The sequence below is a fragment of the Cheilinus undulatus genome, linkage group 7, assembly GCF_018320785.1.
Source record: "Cheilinus undulatus linkage group 7, ASM1832078v1, whole genome shotgun sequence".
NCBI lineage: Eukaryota > Metazoa > Chordata > Actinopteri > Labriformes > Labridae > Cheilinus > Cheilinus undulatus.
In genome coordinates, this window is record NC_054871.1 from 33,095,358 (window position 1) to 33,114,721 (window position 19,364).

At 39.5% G+C, this 19,364-nt stretch overlaps 1 protein-coding gene across 6 annotated transcripts in view; it reads left to right on the forward strand.

The window, feature by feature from the left end:
- Positions 1–390: 390 nt before the first annotated feature.
- The window catches only part of celf5a (cugbp, Elav-like family member 5a), a 320,356-nt gene continuing 301,382 nt past the window's right edge, over positions 391–19,364 (forward strand). For all 6 annotated transcript variants that reach the window (XM_041791997.1, XM_041791999.1, XM_041792000.1 and 3 more), the window contains exon 1: positions 391–748. In XM_041791997.1, coding sequence (XP_041647931.1) covers positions 391–748 — 358 coding nt within the window. The remainder of the gene's footprint in view (positions 749–19,364) is intronic.

The following is a 19,364-nucleotide window of genomic DNA, read 5'->3' on the forward strand; positions in this document are numbered from 1 at the left end:
GTCTTCCTCATGGGTAAAAGATAGTTGATTAAAATTTTAAGTCATGGCTTTAGTCGACGAAATTATCACTGGGTAAGTATAAAAATACTACACAACCATGCAAATATTAAAAAAAAAAAAAAAAAAAAAAAAAAAAAAACCTGCTCGGTACACCTATGAAGCACATTTCTGAAGCTGTAGTACTCACATTTGCCACTGGGTGTCACTGCAGTGCGTCTAATATCGCTGCTGCGCGCTTCCTCCGCCACTCTCGCCCCCCTCTGCCTCGTGCTGTGTGTGCGTGTGTGTTGTGTGTCGAATAGAAAGTCAGCCTGGTTTCCAGCTGAGTGCTTGCTCTCTCACAGTGTGTGTGTGTGTTGTCATTATTATCCACTCTGCTCCCAGCTCAGAATGGCCAGATTCACTCAGACTGAAACAAGAAGGCAGCACCATCCACAGCAGCCCCAGCCCGCTCACTCCAGCCTGGTTTTCACCGGACCGGGGGCACCACCGACCCAACCACCACTACTACTGATCCCACATCAGCACCAGTACCCTCAGATCACATTCCCGAAACCCATGAACGGGTCAGAACCCATTTCAATTCATCCGGAGAGCGGCAACATGAAAGACCAAGATGCCATTAAGCTGTTTATCGGGCAGATACCGCGGAACTTGGAGGAAAAAGACCTGAAACCTCTGTTTGAACAGTTTGGGAAAATCCACGAACTGACAGTTCTCAAGGACCGATACACCGGCATGCACAAAGGTAACGTGTCGCCCCTTCAAAGGGCTCGGAGGCCCTCTGTATACAGTTCAATAACTGCTTCTTTTTACGGAAGCCTTTTGAACTCATTTGTGTTGAAATGGTAGCGCGAAAATACGGCTATTGCGACTTTTTCTTGTGGTTATTCCGGTTTTATCCAGATCTGATATCAGTCTACGGTTATATCGGAATTATCATGCAAATTATTGCCAACATATTCTCGCCTATCACTAGTTTTATTTTTTAACTCATGCATGATTTATTCTTTAAAAACACATTCATTTTCATTAATGTAGCACCATGTTGTATCTATTTATTGCAACCAAAATGGGAGATGCACAAATATGATCGTCTGGAATATTCTGGTGTCTTTATGTGTTGGCTTTGTTCTGCAATTTATTGCAATTGAACAGTCTTTCCTTAACACGCTGTTAAGTGGGGCAGAGGCGCTTTGAAAGGATGCATTTTTAAAGAGCCTTTCCCCATGCCAGTCCCGTCCTCCGCGGAGGGGCGGCATCATTTATTCATCCATATGCTTTCTTTAACATCTCCCCATGTGCGATGGGACTGTGTGCATACCCGACACGGTGAAATCAGTTCTGTGGCCAACACCACGGTGTCTCCAAGGGGTGCAAAAGCTGTCGCAAGATGACGGACGTGGCCACGGAGAAAGTGGGCAGAGTTGCTGCACTGCTTCTGCTCAAATGAAGGCTGTGGGAGGCTGAGGGTGTAAATCCACTCAGCTCACTGTACACACTGACAACTTCCAGACTCTACAATGAAGTCTGGCATCAGGGGTGAACAGTGTACATCACCGTAAGGGTGGGAAACCCATTTTCACAATATGTGGTCACCCCTGACAGTGTAATCCACGTCATCATCATCATCACCACCAGCGTCACTTTGATCCAACTTTAATGAAGCTGATCACGTTGCATTTGTGCTTGAACTCAGCCAAGTTGGACCAATCTACAATATTATAGGAACTTTTGGTCCAGGTTTTAGTTAAATTAGACGGAGAGAGTTTTCATTTTTTAATATATATATAACACTATGCAGCCTGTGTTGGAATTCATAGTATAATGTTAGCATCAGCCCAAATTATTATTGATTTGTGATGCAGGAGGAGAAAAAAATGCATCGTCACAGTTTCTACATAATATTCATGGCTGTTAGCATCTTCAAAACTGTTACATAAATGCTTCAAACCATTAGGTTTGATTTCATCCATGCATTATAAGAAAAGTTTCTCTCTTAATTTAATCCCCATCTCAGAATCCGTGCCTTGCTCTCCTGCAGAGCAGATGTTGATATGTGAGGGATGTTAGTACAGGAGATAAGCCTTTTATTGCAGTGACATTTAGAAAAGACGGATGACAATCTGTTTCAATAATGGAAATGCCATTTGCAAACATTGCAAATAATGTCATGTCTTCAGTGACATAAAATCACATTGGAAAGATAATACACGTGTTAGTATTTCAAAGGTTGTCTCTTGTTACAGTGCCTCTGTTTCAGATGAATCTCTGTGTGCTTTTATATGGATACCATCAAACATATGACTCTAGATGATTATAAATGGAACAGAAGTGACAGGAATGGATGCATATCTCTATATCAGAATGCAAATGCTAACTAGTGCAGCTGATCCAAAATACCTGCTTACATAACCATACTAAACAGCAGTGGTTAGCTTTCCCATACCGTCTGCACAATAACATTATGCTATCATAGCTCCTATTAGCTACATATTTCATGAAGCCTCATGCCTGAATGGCAAACACTCCTGATGCTGCAGTTGATATGGTCCATGTGTAGAAGGGAGGATTTTTTTTTCTCAGTGCACCCCTCATTTGGCATTCAGCGGTATGTGTTTGCTTGTGCATGTGTGTGCATACATATACTAAAATGTCATTGCACTGTGTTGCATAATGATTGCAGTATTCCGCTCTTGATTGGCTCCTACCTGATGGTGGTGTCAGGGGAAAGACATTTTTGGCTGTAGAACAATGTTTTCATGGATGAAAAATGGAGGAATATTTTGGTAGTTTTCAGTGTAAGACTAATAAATTGTGAACCTGGTTTCTTTCCATTTGACTTTAATACATGATTTTTAAAGATGAAATGCGAATGAGATACACTGATTGCATTCAGTTTAATTGTCCCTACTGCAGGATAAAAGTATAATAATCATCATAGCAGGTTGTGTTGGTGTTTATTTAATTTCTTAAAGCTCCTGTGAAGGAGCATTTTTGTGTTGATTTTGGTGACCCTTGTGGACAAAGGTTGATGGTACAGTCTTGAGACAAGTCTGTGTAGGTTTTCATACATCAAGGTCAGTGGCTCTCAAATAATGTGGCAATTCAAGATGTGTTGTCGGAATTTGCAAAGCCACACATTACTTTTACATCTATACATGAACTTTCAGTTCCTGTTACAGGCTTTTTTTTATGGATATGGATATTGATAAGGAGTGCCTTGAGATTCTGGCTTAATCTTATGTGTGCCTTGAGCAATGAAAGGTTGAAAATAGGGATGCATGATATTGAATTTTTGCCGATATTCGATATGCCTAACCTTGCATAGCAGATGGATACACCCATTTTTTGTGTTTCTCACTGGCGAATTCACCTTGCAAAGCTCCTGTCTGAACTGTTTGGGCACAGTTAGAAAGTGACAGGACCAATCAGCAATGAGGGGCAGTACTTTCTGGTGCAGTGGAGTTGTGACGTATGCAAGCAGCAAAAAGAGACCGGTGCAGTTATGGTGGAAGTTATTAGAACTTGATGAAATTTCTTCGTCAAAGGAAGAACAAAGAACAGCAGTGAGCTGTTTTCTTTTCAAAAATGACAAAAGTCGTGTACTGACATGGCTTCAGTCGCCATGATTCGTGTTATGCAGTTCCCTATGGAGTTTTGTCCTTGGTAGGGGTGCAGCTCAATAGCGGCTACATCATGTGTTTTGTTGCTCTGATTGGCTGGTAAAGATGTGACAGACAGAACATTCATCCAATCACCCTCCAAGTTTTTTTTCAAGGGCTCTGCCCTTTCCCAAACGCTGTGTATGAGAGGTTTTCCAGATGGATGTGTCTGGCATGCCAGGTTACGATATGCCAATATTGACAAAATAATATAAGCTGATACCAATATCTAAATGAGGTTCAGACCAAAAACTTCAGTTCTTAAAACACACAATTTAAAGTTTTAGGGTTATCAAATTAACAAATTTCAGTCCTTAAACACACAGTTAAGTTTAAGTTAGGCTGCCCATAAAAGGGATAAAGGGGAGAACTTTCTTGGGCCCAGCCAAACTGGGGGGCCCATGGAGGTCTGGAAAATCATGGTCCATTGTAAAGTTAATCTATGATGACCATATTTTAGATTTAATCTGAATAATGACCACTCTTATAATAGAAACAATTATTATTATTATTATTATTATTATTATTAATATTATTAATATTATCATTAAAATTATTAGTATTATTATTAATATTGCTGTTGTCGTTGTTGTCATTTTTATTATTATCCTTATCATTATTATTATTATTATTATTATCATTATTATTATTATTATTATTATTATTATTAGTAGTAGTAGTAGTATTGTTATATTTATTGATGCTGTAGTACAATATTGAATTTTTCAAAATATTTACCCCTTTCTGAAAACAGAATGACCTTTTTTTGTTTTGAAATTAAAGTTAAAGTTAAAAATAAAAATAACAAAATAATTTAAAAAAAGGTGAAAATTGACAAGAATGGGTGGCAAAAGTTGATTGCAAAAAAGTGGTGGAAAGTGGTTACTGTGTGGACAAAAGGGTTTAGATTGCTAAAATGGGTCAAAGAGGTAAATGGGATAAAAGCTGCAAAAATGGGTAAAAAAAGTCAAAATTGGGTTAAAAATTGATGAGAAAGTGGTGAAAAACTATTAAAAAGTGACAGTTAATGGGTAATTGAAGCACCAATGTCTTTAAAGTTGAAAAAAATGTGGCAAAAATGGGTGGAAACAGTGATCAAATGGGGTTACAAAGTGGTAGTTACAAGTAATTTGTACTTCAGAACCCAATAATAATGTGACACACTTTTCCAGAATGCAGTAACAATTAGCCATGGCACTAGAACCAATGCTACTAGTCCAGCACTTACTGATATCATCAATACATCGCACCTGGGAGGGCCCATTCACTCGTTTTTTTTAGGGGTACCGGCCAACTTTGTGGGCGGGCCTAAGTGTGAGGAATGTTGTTTAATAAAGAGCATACTTCAGCTGATGTTGCTCTGTTGATCCAACCTAAAACCCCTCTTGCTTATTTGTTTGTGCAGTCATATTTACAGCTGATAAAGACAGGTATTTATAGCCAAAATACCAGTTTTAAATATCTGCAGAAAACTTCATATCTGCTGATACAGATCACTCACATTTAAGGCCAACATCTGCCGATATCATGTATCCCGGGTTGAAAACCACTGATCTAGTTCATGGTTATCGAAATCTTCATAGAGGGGGCAACTGGTGGTGTCAGGAGAAACCTCACGAATCTCAGTCAAGCCCAGATGCCTCCTTGACGAAGATTTGGACAACTTTTGACAGACTTTTTTTTTTTTTAAATTCTGATATCTAATCCTTCTTTAAATGTTAAGTTTATACCTTTATGTGCCACCTACCCTGCTACAGCGTTTTCTAGACATTAAAAAGAACAGTATATGAATAATCAGTCTTTACACTGATCATCTTGTTTGCTTCTGTTGACCATAAAGAGACATCCAGTTTTAGTCTGTTTCATTACCAGCTGAAAACTCCACACAGGAGCTTTAATTATCAAAAAATCCCATATATTAGCTTGTTTAGATGGAGCTAATTGAGGCAATCTCCCTTATCATGGGTTAAAAAGACACAAAAAAAACTTAATACTCAATGTAGTTCTCAAAGTAATTTGCTTAACCTTTGTTAATGTCCTTACAAACAACTAATTAACTTAGATTAGTGTTATGTAGACAAACTAAATGGCTTAAAATGTAATGAAGTCAGGCCGCATGATTACAGAACATAAACAAACCCTAATATGTCAGTGATCTGGTGAAGTATTTTGGTTGTTAATCATGTTATTTAGCAGAAAAGGATTATAAGTATGGATGCAGAGTGACACACAAACACTGTACATTAGTAGTCACTGCACTTCTTTCATCTTTTTGATTTCCATTTCATGCACATTGTGCTTTCGTGTGTTTATTCTCCCCTCTTTTCTTATGCAACTATCCACCCCCTCAACCCCCCAGTGGTAATCCATGAGGGAAAACATGGAATTAGTTTGTAAAGCGTGATAATAATGCATGGCCATAATAACTTGACTCAAGAGGATTAGCAAATGTGCATTGTCTGAAGCAGCAGTCTCTTGGGTGATCAGCTGGTTGCCTCCCTAAACAGTGGCTGCCTCTGCCAATTAAAAATGCAGTCTAGTCTGCCTCTTCAAACGATTAATTCTGCCCACGAAGCTGCCGATGGCCTGCCAATTATTGTCACCCAGTTGGTATTAATAGGTAAAGGATTTCCTGATGTTGAATTTATCATAGACGGTGAAAAGTTCTCCCTTTGGCTCTAATTAGCTTCCACTTATAGCACATGCAGAACACACTTGCATGCTTGTGCACATGCATATATGCAGATTTACGCCTTTCATTGTCTGCCTTGTTATCCCATGTATTCAGTTATATATTTTTCTAATTTAATTTGTTGTTTTGTTTCTTTTTGTTTTTCAAATTGATATCTCTGTACGACTGCTTTATCAATGTTACTCAGATTTTATCTTGCGTTTCCTGTCCAGATTGACAGATCTGCCCTTGCTCTCTTAAGAAACATGCTTTCAAAAACGAGAGAAAGAAAAGCTTTTTACTCTGTTCAGGTGGGATTCAGCAAAGCAAACAGATAGACAGACTAAACAAACCACATACTGCTTCAATCAGCCGACCAGCTCTGCCTGGGTATCAGTATGAAGCTATTGTCAGGTATCATCATGTTAATGCATTTATAAATGGACCAGAGATATTGCTGTAGACCCCAGCCAAGCAGAAGCACATTAAATCACAGAATAATCTAATGAAATATTTATTCAAGTTTTTATTTTTTTTCACCCTCTGAGCTGGTCTGATGGATAGGATTCCTCTGTGGGTCGCCCTGCTAATAAAAAAAGAGAGATGAAGGAAGAAAACAGGAATCAGTGGAACGCAGTGTATGCATCAACCCAAAATGATAAAGCATTAATATGAGACTGCAGTTTTCTTATATTCATTCATACCTGAAAGGCTGTAGCATTGATTAAACTACACTGGGGTTTGCAGAATCCCCTCTTAGATTTGATTGGAAGTGTGAGTGCATCCTCATGTCTCTATATTGTGTGTGTGTGCCTTATGGAAAGTGTCAAAGATCACAGCACCGCTGTAGGACAGCTTCCCCCCTGAGGAAACAGATGGGAGAAATTCACTTACAGACTATAAACAGAGCTGTAGAAGTGACATGGACAGGACATACACACAACACGCTGTGATGATATTACTGATTTAGCAGACATGAGTGTAGCGAATAATGACTGCTGCATGCTTGCTAATGAAATCGAAGCCCTTCATACAGGTCTTATGCCGTCTAAGCTGAACACTGAGGCAGGAAAAACAATTCTCAGTCTCTTTACAGCTTTGCGCTGTGATTCGATGTAACAAACCCAGAATAAAATCTTCTGCCAGGGCTAGTGAGCGAAGGCCACCGAGCCAAACGAATACAGCAACAACACTCGCCTTGCAATCTTTAAACGTCTGTAAATATTGTAATAAGCAACAGGGCTTTCCTCATAAAAGATGCAGCAGCTCAACTGCTACTGACAGGCGCTATGGGCCTTGACTTCAGGATGAGGAGTGCTGCCTACCCCCCTTCCTATCCTTTCCCCTATTTTCTGTTGGTTTTTCCAAGGAGATTGCCAATCTCGGATGCCGACAAGGCCGCGCTCTGCTGGAGGTCAGTGTCCGCTCGCCAAACTCACCTGGCTTTTTTATTCTGTCTGCTCCGCTCCCCTTAATCCCTGCCCAAGAGAGCCTTTCAGATGGATTGATTTCCTGCTCCAATGCAACATTCATTACGGCTCACAGTATATTATGCTTTCAGTGTGTTGGAAGTGCTGTTATTCAGTGACCTTTGAGGAATATGTTTGCTCTTAATGGGGGCCTGAAGGAAAGACAGATATGAGAAGATGCACGGTGTGGTCTGACTAACCAATTTTAACACTAAAACAAGTGACTATAGAAAGTGTTAATATTTCATTAGGTGAACTAAGTGAAACTTTGTGGTTTGTCTTATATTGTGAATCTTATATTGTCATGTTTTTGATTGTATTGACTTGGGTCTGAAGTTTAAAAGTATGCTTTAAAAGCTTTAACCTTGGGATGTATCCATTTGTAATTGGTGTTTACTTGTGCGGGATCTTTCTTTACAAAACTGAATTTAAAAGTGTTGCAAATTTGTACAATTTAAATCAATTTCAAAGAGTCAATATTTGGATATTGTTTTTTGGTACCAGCAGAGGGTGCTTTATGCTTTTGCCTCTCTTATTTGGCACTTGTGAAGAAGAGAGGACTGGAGATATGACAAAAGCAAGTGAAGATTTTGAGGTCTTGAAGTGATGTTTTTGAACACCTGCTAAAAAAAAGTATGTTTTTGTACATTATCAGGCAAATAGATCCAATACATGTCACAGTGGTGGGTAAATAAGAGCAGTAAAACAGAGTAATTTGCATAAAAGAAAAAACAATCTAGACTGAATTCACTTACTAAAACATCAGTCTTGTAATCTAAAATAAACTTAACTTATGATAACATAGGTTTTAGTGAAACAAATGATGTGTCAGGATTTGCTTTTTTAGTGAGGCGTTTACCTGCAAATATTTGCCTATTATTTGAGGTTAAAATAAAGTAGCTTGTATGAAAACTGAGGTCTTTCGAAATCTTTCTGTGTCACAAAGACTGCAACCCTGTTTATTCAAAGCAACTTCCCCTATTTGGGTTATTCTTGGATTTATTTGATTGAAGATTTGTTTAAAAATCCTTATTTTATCTCAGCTAGTTTAAAAAACATATTCCTTTAAGACTTCAGACTCACTAGCTAAGGACTGGGTAAGTCACCAGTCAATGTCAGAACTAAAAAAGACTAAATAACATTTATAAAGAATTCTTCATCAGAAGAAGCATATATATTGATAAGCTGAGTCTCATGTCATATCTTTAGAAGTATTTGAAAATCATGGCAAAATCTTGATATGAACCCAGTATCTCGATACATACTGTATTCTGGGTTGAACGTATTATTACATACCCTCACAGCAAAGTCAAACTGTCATTGTCGGATTAAATACTCACACTTTTACATTGTCTGTATAGGTCCACGCCACAGAGTGTTGATTTGACTCTTTTTGGAGTAAAGACTCTTCTTAACAATAACTGTTGTTACTTCACAGCAGATTTTCACTGTTAATGCAAGTTAAATTAACACACTTTTAGTTCACTTTTAACACAACAATGTGTTATTTCTTACTGCTTTGCTGAGATTCCTACCTTATACTGAATACCTATGGTACAGAGGAGTATCCTGAGGCACGAATGATTGAATGTGACAAAATCTCAGCCGAGCTACACTCTCAATGATTGACAGCCCATTACTCATACTTCTGCTTCATCCATTTCCATGGGCAGGAACACACAAACAAAGTGGATAACTTCACCCGTGGTGCAAAAAAGCTTCTAACATCAAAAACAACAACTCAATATGAAAATGGGGATCCTAGAAGTGATCATTGTAAGACAGGCAACATTTTAACCCATGTGAAAACTCATAAAAACATATGAACACATCTTAGACTAGTCAAAGCACTATGCCCAAGGCCATGATGGGAAAACTCTGCCAAAATCCCTTAGATTTCAAATGGTGCAACACTGTCATATTACTCTAACACCCAAGACTATTTCATCAAGAGTAGAATTAAGATTACAATTTGGAGGTTAAATAAACTTAGGGCTATTCCTTGGCATTTAATTTCAAAATTGTTGAAAGCTTAGATCAACTGACTAGTCTACTGTCAAACTGGGGAAACTCTATTCAAATTGTCTGTGGGTATGCAAACTGGTTTGCATCCAATGTAAGCAGTCCTTCTTGAGCCTTTTGTACCTTTCCCGAATGTGGTTGCTTTTTATGAAAAGGTAGTGTATATTCTACATGTTAATTCTATTCTGAACAGTTATTTTTAGTACAAAAGACAGGATTTTTGGCTCTATATTGTTTTTGATGTGTTGCAGGCCTTGTGTCTCTCCACAGGTGGAGTTGGTAGAAGCTTACTGCCATCCTGTTTGTGCACAAAGGTCACACAGCTATTTCCTTAGTCTAAATAGAGGGATAGAAGCCTATCTATTTTGTATGGAAAGCTTAGCAGAGAGTGCCATTGCCTACAGAGCAGAGTGTTCTCATATAAGGAGGAGGGGGGTTATAAAGGCACAGAGGGAGAAAGGAGGAGGGAGCGAGGATGGCAGGAGGAGGAGGGGGTTGGTGGTTTCTGTTAGAATAGCATGAGCTCTTTAATGTTGTGTTTGAGCCTGGCTGGGCACAGATTCATTTTAGAAGGAAAATGAAATAACAAGGGAGAGGAGAGAGAGGAGATTTTAATGCAATGTTTTGTGATAATCCCTCTCTATTTTGGAGCAGTTCAGGAGAACTCATGCGATAAAGCCTTGTACAAGCCTGGAAAATAATAAGTTATTTGTCTTGACTTATAGGACTGTGCCCTTAGAGGGCTCGCTAACTCTCATGTTTTGGCCAAAAAACAATCACAGATTAGTCAAGCTGTCACATCTCTGTGATCGCCAAATGGTTAAGCCTCTGATGCCGGTGTAAATGAACAATGCATACATGTAATACATGTATCCGCACGCCATCAAAGCTGCGTGGATATGACTTAGCCCTGTCACTCGAACGGATTGGACAGGGAGGATGGCACATGTGTGCGGCAGGGCCCACAAGGCAAACGACAGACTGACACATGGGAGCAGAACAATGAATGTATGGACAGATGGATAAGTGGAGGGGGAAAAGATGAAGTGTTTGTCAGAGATGCAGAAACAAATAGTTGCTTTTATCCCCAGGCAGTGCAGGCGGGAGGGTAGAGGAGGGGAGGGGAGAGTGATGGCTCAGCGCGGGGCACGGAGGATCCCACTGACAGGTTGAGAGCCGTTTGGACACCGGAGGGTGGGATTGATGGAGGGTGGAGGAGGAGGAGGAGCAGAGGCCAAGTTTAGCAGATGTATAAAACAATCATATGAAAGCTGTTAACATGAGAATATCCCTCCAGCAACACTCGTTATACTTATTCTGTTAGCGCTGCTGCTGCTTTTGCAAACACAACCATTTCTCGTCTCACAGGATAATTACTATTTTATGGATGCTCTTTATTCCAAAATACAAAAGTAAGCAACATAAAAATGCTTATTTTGGCAATAAAAACAGACTAAAAGATGCTCAAATTGTCAGTATATCTGCAACATTGAACCCTAAAAAAACCCGCCTAAATTGCTGTTATACATCAACAAGACCTTTTCCCTACAAAACCTCCGACATGTGATGAAGACATATTTAAGATCGGAAAATGTCATGAATGCTCAGGTCGGTGAGGGATGTGTGAAGATCCATGCTGCTCAGCACAGTTATAAATAGAAATTCTGTGGTATTTCCGAAAATAGGTTAAGCTGCCATCGCTGCACTGCTGGCATGACATCACTGATTGCCTGCCAGCCTCCCCCAAAAGACTGCTCCCATACTGTGCTCAAACGGAGAGAGAGAGTGAGGGAGAGACAGCGGGAGCATCTGTGGGCGACTGCAGGGCCATGTCCTCCTCATTTCCAAACCCCCTTGTCCCCCATTCCCTCACACCCAAACCCCTCCATCATGCAGCCGTCTCCCCCCTCACTCTTTCCATCCATCTTTCCCACTGAAGCTGCGATGCTGTAGCTAACAGTCTCTGTGCTTTATTGCCAGAGACACAAACTGGTCAAGGGCTTTGTACTGGAGATGTATCGCAGCCACTTTTTTTAGTGTGGCACAAGCAGATTGAATGCCAAATAGAGGGGATAAAAGACAGAATTTGTATTTCTTTTTTGATGATCAAAATGTAAATGTGGTTGAATGAGCATAGTATGTGGACTTGTAATTAGCTCCAACATGGCAGCCGCTCTTTGGCTCGCTCTTAATGGTAAGACCTGGCTTAATTAAAAAAGACTACTCATATTAATTAATGGCTGATAGGTTCTCATATCTGTAATGTGTGCTCATTGGTTCCACTCCAGAGGCCTCTCTGTACCATTCTCACTCTTTGATCAGGTAATAGATTGATAGATTAATTGATTGATAGATACAGTAGATAGATTGGCTCTCTCAGACTTATCAGATGTATAGAGTCATAATAGAGCTGTGGTGGAATAGTTTTAGACAGACAGTGGTTTCCTCTCAGACTTGGACCAAAAGAGAACATCCCACATTTGAACTCTTGGGTTAATATCACAAATCTTGTTAATAATGTTTTGCCCAAAGTTTGTGGTTTAAAATCAGTCGTGGAGGTTGCATTTGTGCCATAGTTTACGGTGGCTTGTTGTTGGGTGGCCTGTTCCAATATTAATGTCACACATGCCCATGTGTGTTACAGGGGAGCTGGTGCACACTGATCCACAGTGGGGCTGCTTCTGTAGCTGGTCTGACCTGCATGCAACCATGGAACATTAGGGCAGCGGGCATGCACAGCAGATATTAAGAAAATAATTTTAGCACATACCAATATCGATACCAATATTTAAATTTAGTTTAGACCTAAAGCTTTAGTCCTTAAAAGACACTATTTTAAATCCCTGCTTCACTCTGAAGCCTTTTTAAAAAATTTGAGAGGATCATATCTCTTGTTAATGGGCGTGGCTTCAGCTCATTAAACAGACATGCCCACACCATCCTAGAACATATTTTCAGTGGCATTATCAGTATTGACTTAAATTATTCTCTAAATATCTATTTGCAAAAAATACAGTAGTCCTGCATCCATATCTTTCCCACAACATCAGAATAAATAAAAAAGACACAAGAGACATTTAGGCACAAGATCATAACTTAATTAAATGTGAAGATATCCAGACGCACTGACAGGATCAGACAGGATCTATGTTAATTTCTGTGAGCTCAACATCCAATAAAGGTTGGCTGTCATTTTCTCTGCTGTAATCCTTGGCAATAATCTCTAACATGTGCAAAGATCACTCGAGAGCTTGTGTTAATATCTGAGGGATATATTACTAGAAATCTGCTGCTGTTGTGAGCTTATGTGCATCTGAATATGTTTCTGTAAGTATTAGAACATACACTGTCTACAGAAAGTAGTCAGGATGTTTTACTCTTTTATTGATTTTAAAAATCAATTCTGGTCAATATATATATATATTTTTTGACAAAGAAAAATACAAAACATGTCCTTAATGTCAAAGTGAAAACAGATTTCTACTAAGCAATGTCAGTTAAAAAATATGGGCGATAAAATAAGTGACTCCATACATCTTCACCCCCTTCAGGTAAGCATTTAGTAGATGCAGCTTTGGCTGTAATCACAGCACTGAGTCTGTGTGGATAGGTCTGAGTCAGGTAGACACTGCATTTTTTGGGTTAGTAATCTAATTGCGTTTTTTTTACCCAATATTGAGATTGTGATTTGATATGCGATTACTTCATCAAGTTCTTCATCTTGTGTTTTTTGCCTCAAACATAAGCAATTAATCCTTCTTTTTTATAGCCAACATAGTATTGGGTTAAACTAGGACTTAACAATTTGAAGAAATATACAGTTGGGATGATTTTGACTTGTATTGCAAATTAGAAATGAATTTTTGTATTGATGATAGTGATAATTTTTATGGCATTCTCATATTTAATAAGAAAAACTTACATAAATGAAGAAAATAGGATTTCTGTTGTAAATTATTTTCCAAAAAATAGCACTTGAATAATTTCATGATATATAGTGCATTAATGCGATGTAGAACTTGCTGCAGGCCAATTTTTGATTATTTGCCCAGCCCTACACATCAGACCAAAGAACTTTCTTCCACTTGACCATGGAGTCTCCCACATGCCTTTTGACAAAATCTAGTCAAGATTGAATGTGAGTTTTTTTCAACAGTGGCTTTCTCTTTGCCACTCTTTCATAAAGCTTTGACTGGCAAAGAACTCGGGAACAGTTGTTGTCAGCAGTCTCTCCCATCTCAGCTGCTGAAGCTTGAAACTCCTTCAGAGTAGTCAAAGGTGTCTTGGTGACTCTCTCTCATTAGTCTCCTTCTTGCATGTTCACTTGATTTGTGAGGACGGCCTGATCTAGGCAGATTTACACATGTGCCATATACCTTCCATTTCTTGATGGTAGATTTTTCTGAACTCTGTGGGATGTTCAGTGCCTTGGAAATGTTTTTGTATCCATCCCCTGACTCATACTTTTCAATTTATTTTCTCTGACTTGCTTGGAGTGTTCTTTTGTCTACATGGTGTAATGGTAGCAAGGAACACTGATGATGATTGATAGTGTGCAGAGTTGAACAAGCTTCGGCAAAGTTGCTGTCTAATGCTCCCTCAAAGTATCATTAACACACTGCGCCACATGTTAGTTGGTCTAAGGTGCAGTCATTGCATCCTCAAGATAGAAATGTGGCAGATCGCTGCCTGACCACGCCTCATTTAAGAGGAGTGCAAGTCTGTTCTCAGTTTAATGTGAGCACTGGGTGTGAAAAGGACGACTGGGTTTCATGGAAACCAAAAGGAAAATTCACCTCAGAGTAGTTTTTTTTGGCATTCATGGCATTGGTACAAGTATATGTTAGGAATCAAGCACAATGCGATCAACAAACTAAACACTTTGATGAGAACAAATTTAGGAAGCAGAACACTCATTAGAAGATTGTGCATTTGGTGTTTCCACTAAAAGTGGCCTGTGTACAATAAAGCAGTAAAAAGAACTGATTATGTTTTTCTACTCTTACATGTTTTATTCTTGCTCATTCCTCCTTCAATCACTTCATCCGTGGGAACCTCTGGACTTTCGAAGAGCTGCCTTTAAAGGTATCTAAAAATCAAACTGACTGAAACCCTTCTGCCTCTGAGTCTGCAGTCAGTTTGCAGCTGCCAGTCATCTGTGATTCAGGCTCTGATGTGATCAATTGATGCTAGAAAATGATGGCTTTCACCTTTCAAAAGAGGACAAGCATTGTAAGGAATAATGCATCATACAGAGAGTACATTAAATGAGGACTATGCATCAGTGAGAATATAGTGCACTGAGCAGTGGGCAATAAGTCTGAGCCAAGTTAAAGGGATTTTATTATGTCCTACCCTGGTCTTTTTGTTTTTCCAAGAGGATGTTATAGAACATTAAAAGGTGGATATGCAGTTTTTCTGACTTTGACTTGAGGGGCTTCAAGAACCCTTTATTGATTTCGCTGTAAATCTCCAGGAGCAGACTTTGTTGGAGGGGAGGGAAAGGCACGACACGGCCGGAGAGACAGGACTTGGCAGGTAGACTCTTGTTGCCCTCCCAGAAGTCACACGGCAGGAGGCAATAAGTGTGAACCTACACATTATTTACAGCTCTGTGAAACTCCATCCATTAACGGTGTCAATTAGCTTGCTCATCAGGGATGCAGGCCAAGATGTATTTATAGATCAGACCTTGGCTTTAACAGCAGAAGAGAGATGAGGTACAAAGATAGGCTACAAAAGCTATAAGGCTTACTTTAAAGTCTACAGTAGGATGCCAAAGAAACCTTATAGTGAAAGAGCTCTTGCCAACTTGGGGATGGGCGAGCAGTTGCAATCTATCACGTCACCTCTTGAAAGTGCACGTATACAGCCAAGCAGCATTACTTTGGTGTCTTGGGAACTTTATCAGCAGCTACTTGAAACTGTATTGCTGTTTTCAGCCTTCATGATGCTACAATGCCCACAAAGTACATGTCAGCTTTTGAGAGAAGTACCCTACAGTTGGATTATATATGAAGAACCACTTCTGCCCAGAGAGAACTATTTAACCTCGAAGCCAGACAATAAATTGTGAGTGTTGAGGTGTCGAAATATTTCTCTCTTTATCGTTATGATGGCTTCTTTGCTCCCGGTATAGATCCTGAAGTATATACCAGGCCTTTCAGGAAGAATTTATTGCATTTGTCACACTCATTAGGCAATGCACAGCTCCTGCTAACATGGGCATGTTCTGTAAATACTTGCGTTCACACCCTTGCACACAGGCAGGTCCTTTGGGATGTGCTGCCTATGGATCTGTTGGACTGCAGCTCGGAGGCTAGTGTAGTCTATATGAGCAAGTGTAGCAACAAATCAATGGCAGAGGTCTGCTGCTCAGGGGTCAGAGAGGGTACAAGGGAGGGTCCCGGGACTATTTCTTGCCCTCATGATGGACAGCGATGCTCCTATGCACGCTCAGCAACACCCCCCTCCCACCCCCCACTCTTGTGCGAGCCTTTGCTCAAGGTGAAGGGATGATGGGAGGGGAAGTGAAAGGAGATGTGGAGGAGTATTTGGAGCAGAGAATGAAGGGATGGAGTGATTGATGAAGGTGTGATGGAAGAGTTTAGTCGGCTTCAGGATCATGAGATGGTGACTGAGCACAGTGGCGGGCTCCCTTTAAGGTGGCTGTCTGACTTAATTAAGGTTTACAGGTTACGCTAGGCTACTGCTTATATTACAGTGCTCATTACAAGCCCATTAAGCCCAGGCAGAGAAAATATTGTTGTCAGAACAATGAGTGAGAGCATTTTGGAAAGTCTCTGCCAACTCTATGCTCCAGCTCTTCTTTATTATACCTCTCTGTCTGCCCTGCCTCTCCCTGAACATTGGCATGGTTGTGCGAACAGATCGAGGACTTTTCTTTTTTTTTTCAAAAGGTGACGGAGTGATTGTTAAAAGCTTCTCCGAGACCAGACTGATTACCCCCCTCACGGTCAATCTGCGCCACTGAGCCTCCTGCCTCCCCGGCTGGCAATGATTCAGGTCATAATCACATTGTATCAGTACTGATGATGTGTGTCTCAGCTTGCGACCCCTCTGAAAGGCTATCAGTTCCCCCCGAGCCCCACATGGCAGTAAATGAAGTAAGCAAGTAATCTGCCCACAGTGATAGCATTTTCCAAAGAGTGCAAATGATGTGTGAGGGAGCAGGGGTGAGAATGGTTGCCAGGGCTGGCTCCGTTTCTGCTACCTTCACACTTTCTGGGCAAGGAAATGCCACATTTAGAGCGAGTTCACACTTTTTCATGCATTCATTCAACACTGGGGCAGTTTGGCTCCTCTGGGGCAAGGAGATTGAGAAAGGGGAACAAAATGGGAATAAAAGGTGGAGGGAAAAAAAGAAGACTTGTGGTTCAAACTAGCTCAATTTACTAGAAATTGCAGCCATAGTGACCATTCAGCAATGTGCAATGAATCCAAAAAATAATCCTCTAGTTGAAAAATAAAAAAATACCATTTCTTGTCTTAAAAAGAAAAATCAACTCCTTGTTTTTAAGGATGCATGATATCTAACTTGCTGATATTTTAGTAGCACTTTATTTAAGTGGGCCATACTTACCTAGGAAGATCATAGTAATAAGTTGTAATTATCTAGTAATGTCTAAAAAAACAAGGTGGTAATTACCTTGTATTAGGTTGCATTTTACAAGTAATTACTTGGAAATATGGTAATATTAAGGAAATACTTACTTAGTGATAGTGTATTCATTATCAAGTAATTACTTTTAGTATTGTGACAATTCTCTGGTAATTAGATGCTATTTTACCCTATTCGTAACCCCTTACCATAATCCTTGCCCTACCCTAACCCCCCTAGTACTCCTCCATTTTAGAGCCAGTGATAATTATGCATATACTCAGCTCTAATGATTTGTTGGTTGACCCCAACATCTTGTCAGTGACCTTCATGCCTAATCTTCATGTCACTGTCAGTAGACTTCTCTCCTAAGCCTAACCTTCAATGTATGATCAGTGGACTTCATGGCTAAACCTTACCCTTGGTCTTGGATCACTAGTACATTACCCTAAACCTAACCATTCAGAGATTAGGATAAGAACCCTAATAACATAAAGATGACATTAAAACACCAAAAGTAACATTAAATCATAAAGAATACCTACAACCAAAAAAATACTCAATAAACCTAATGATTGGGCATTGGACTCATACTGGGTCTTGAACACACCTGGTGGACCAAAACTCTTGGTGATGCCAGGGTTGAGCGTAAGTTTTATCAGAACTTGACATTTCTTTGTTAAAGGAACAACAAAGAACAGTATTGAGCTGTTTTCTTTTCAAAAAGTCGTGCACTGATATGTCTACAGTTCAAGTGGCAAGGTTCACATTATGCAGCTGTCTATGGAGTTTATTCATCAGTAGGGGTGCACCTCAGTTTGGGGCTATGGCGTGACGTGTTTTGTTGCTCTGATTGGCCTGTAAAGATGTGACAGAATGTTCATCCAGTCACCTTCCGCATTTTTTTTTCAAAGGCTCGGCCTAACGCTATCTATGGAAGGTTTTCCAGATGCATGTGAAACACATCGATCTGACGTGTCAGGTTATCAGTTATAAATATCAGAAGTTTTTATATCTGCTGATCCTAATAATTAATATTTTAATATCTGCCAATACCAAAATCATGCCGATATACCCTGTATCCCTAATTATTTTTATGTAGAGTAAGACTACAAGTTTGCCAGAAAATCACAGCCTCTCTATCTAGGCTCACTTTAAGCATGTGCATTTTGAAAAAGCATGTCTTGATGACGAAACAGCCTGCTGTGAGTTGACAGCCCCTCACAAAGCAACAATATGGCTGTTAGCATTGGTTAGCATTCAAGCTAGTGCCAAAAAATGATTGAAAATAGACTGAAAATGGATTAAAAGACATACAGTACCAGATTTACTGGTGAGGATTTAATCTGTAACGTTCCTGAGTTGCAGAGTCCCTAGAAGGGCTTCCATAAGAGCAAAGGAGTCATGGATAGTGCCATTAGAACAGCTAGCTATAAAAGGAATAAAAAAGAAAGAGTCTGAGAGGCTATGATTTACGGTTCAAAGATTATTTAACTTTTAATTGCCTTCTTGTTGTACATTAACACCAGTCAGGTGTTTTTTTTTTTTTGTTTGTTTTTTAACAAGCACATGTAGAGAATAATGAATTTTATTCTGCCTCCAAACTTTGCTCCTACAGTTGTCCTTTCTTTGCTGCTCATAGAATGGTAACTTATGCGTACAGTGTTTTTGGGCAGCGAAAAATAATGGATATCAGTTCGTTGTTACACTTAGCATGGCTAGATGAAGCAAAATATTTTAAAAATTAAACAAAATTATATCGAATTGGTGCGTAAACACTCAACTCACTGATACCAAGCTGCAATATAAGCATTTTCAGACGTAATTCAGATACTGGTAATAGAATCAAAACAACTCTATTTAAAAGTAATCTAAAGATACTGAAATTACAAAAATGGCCCAAACAGCAATGGAAG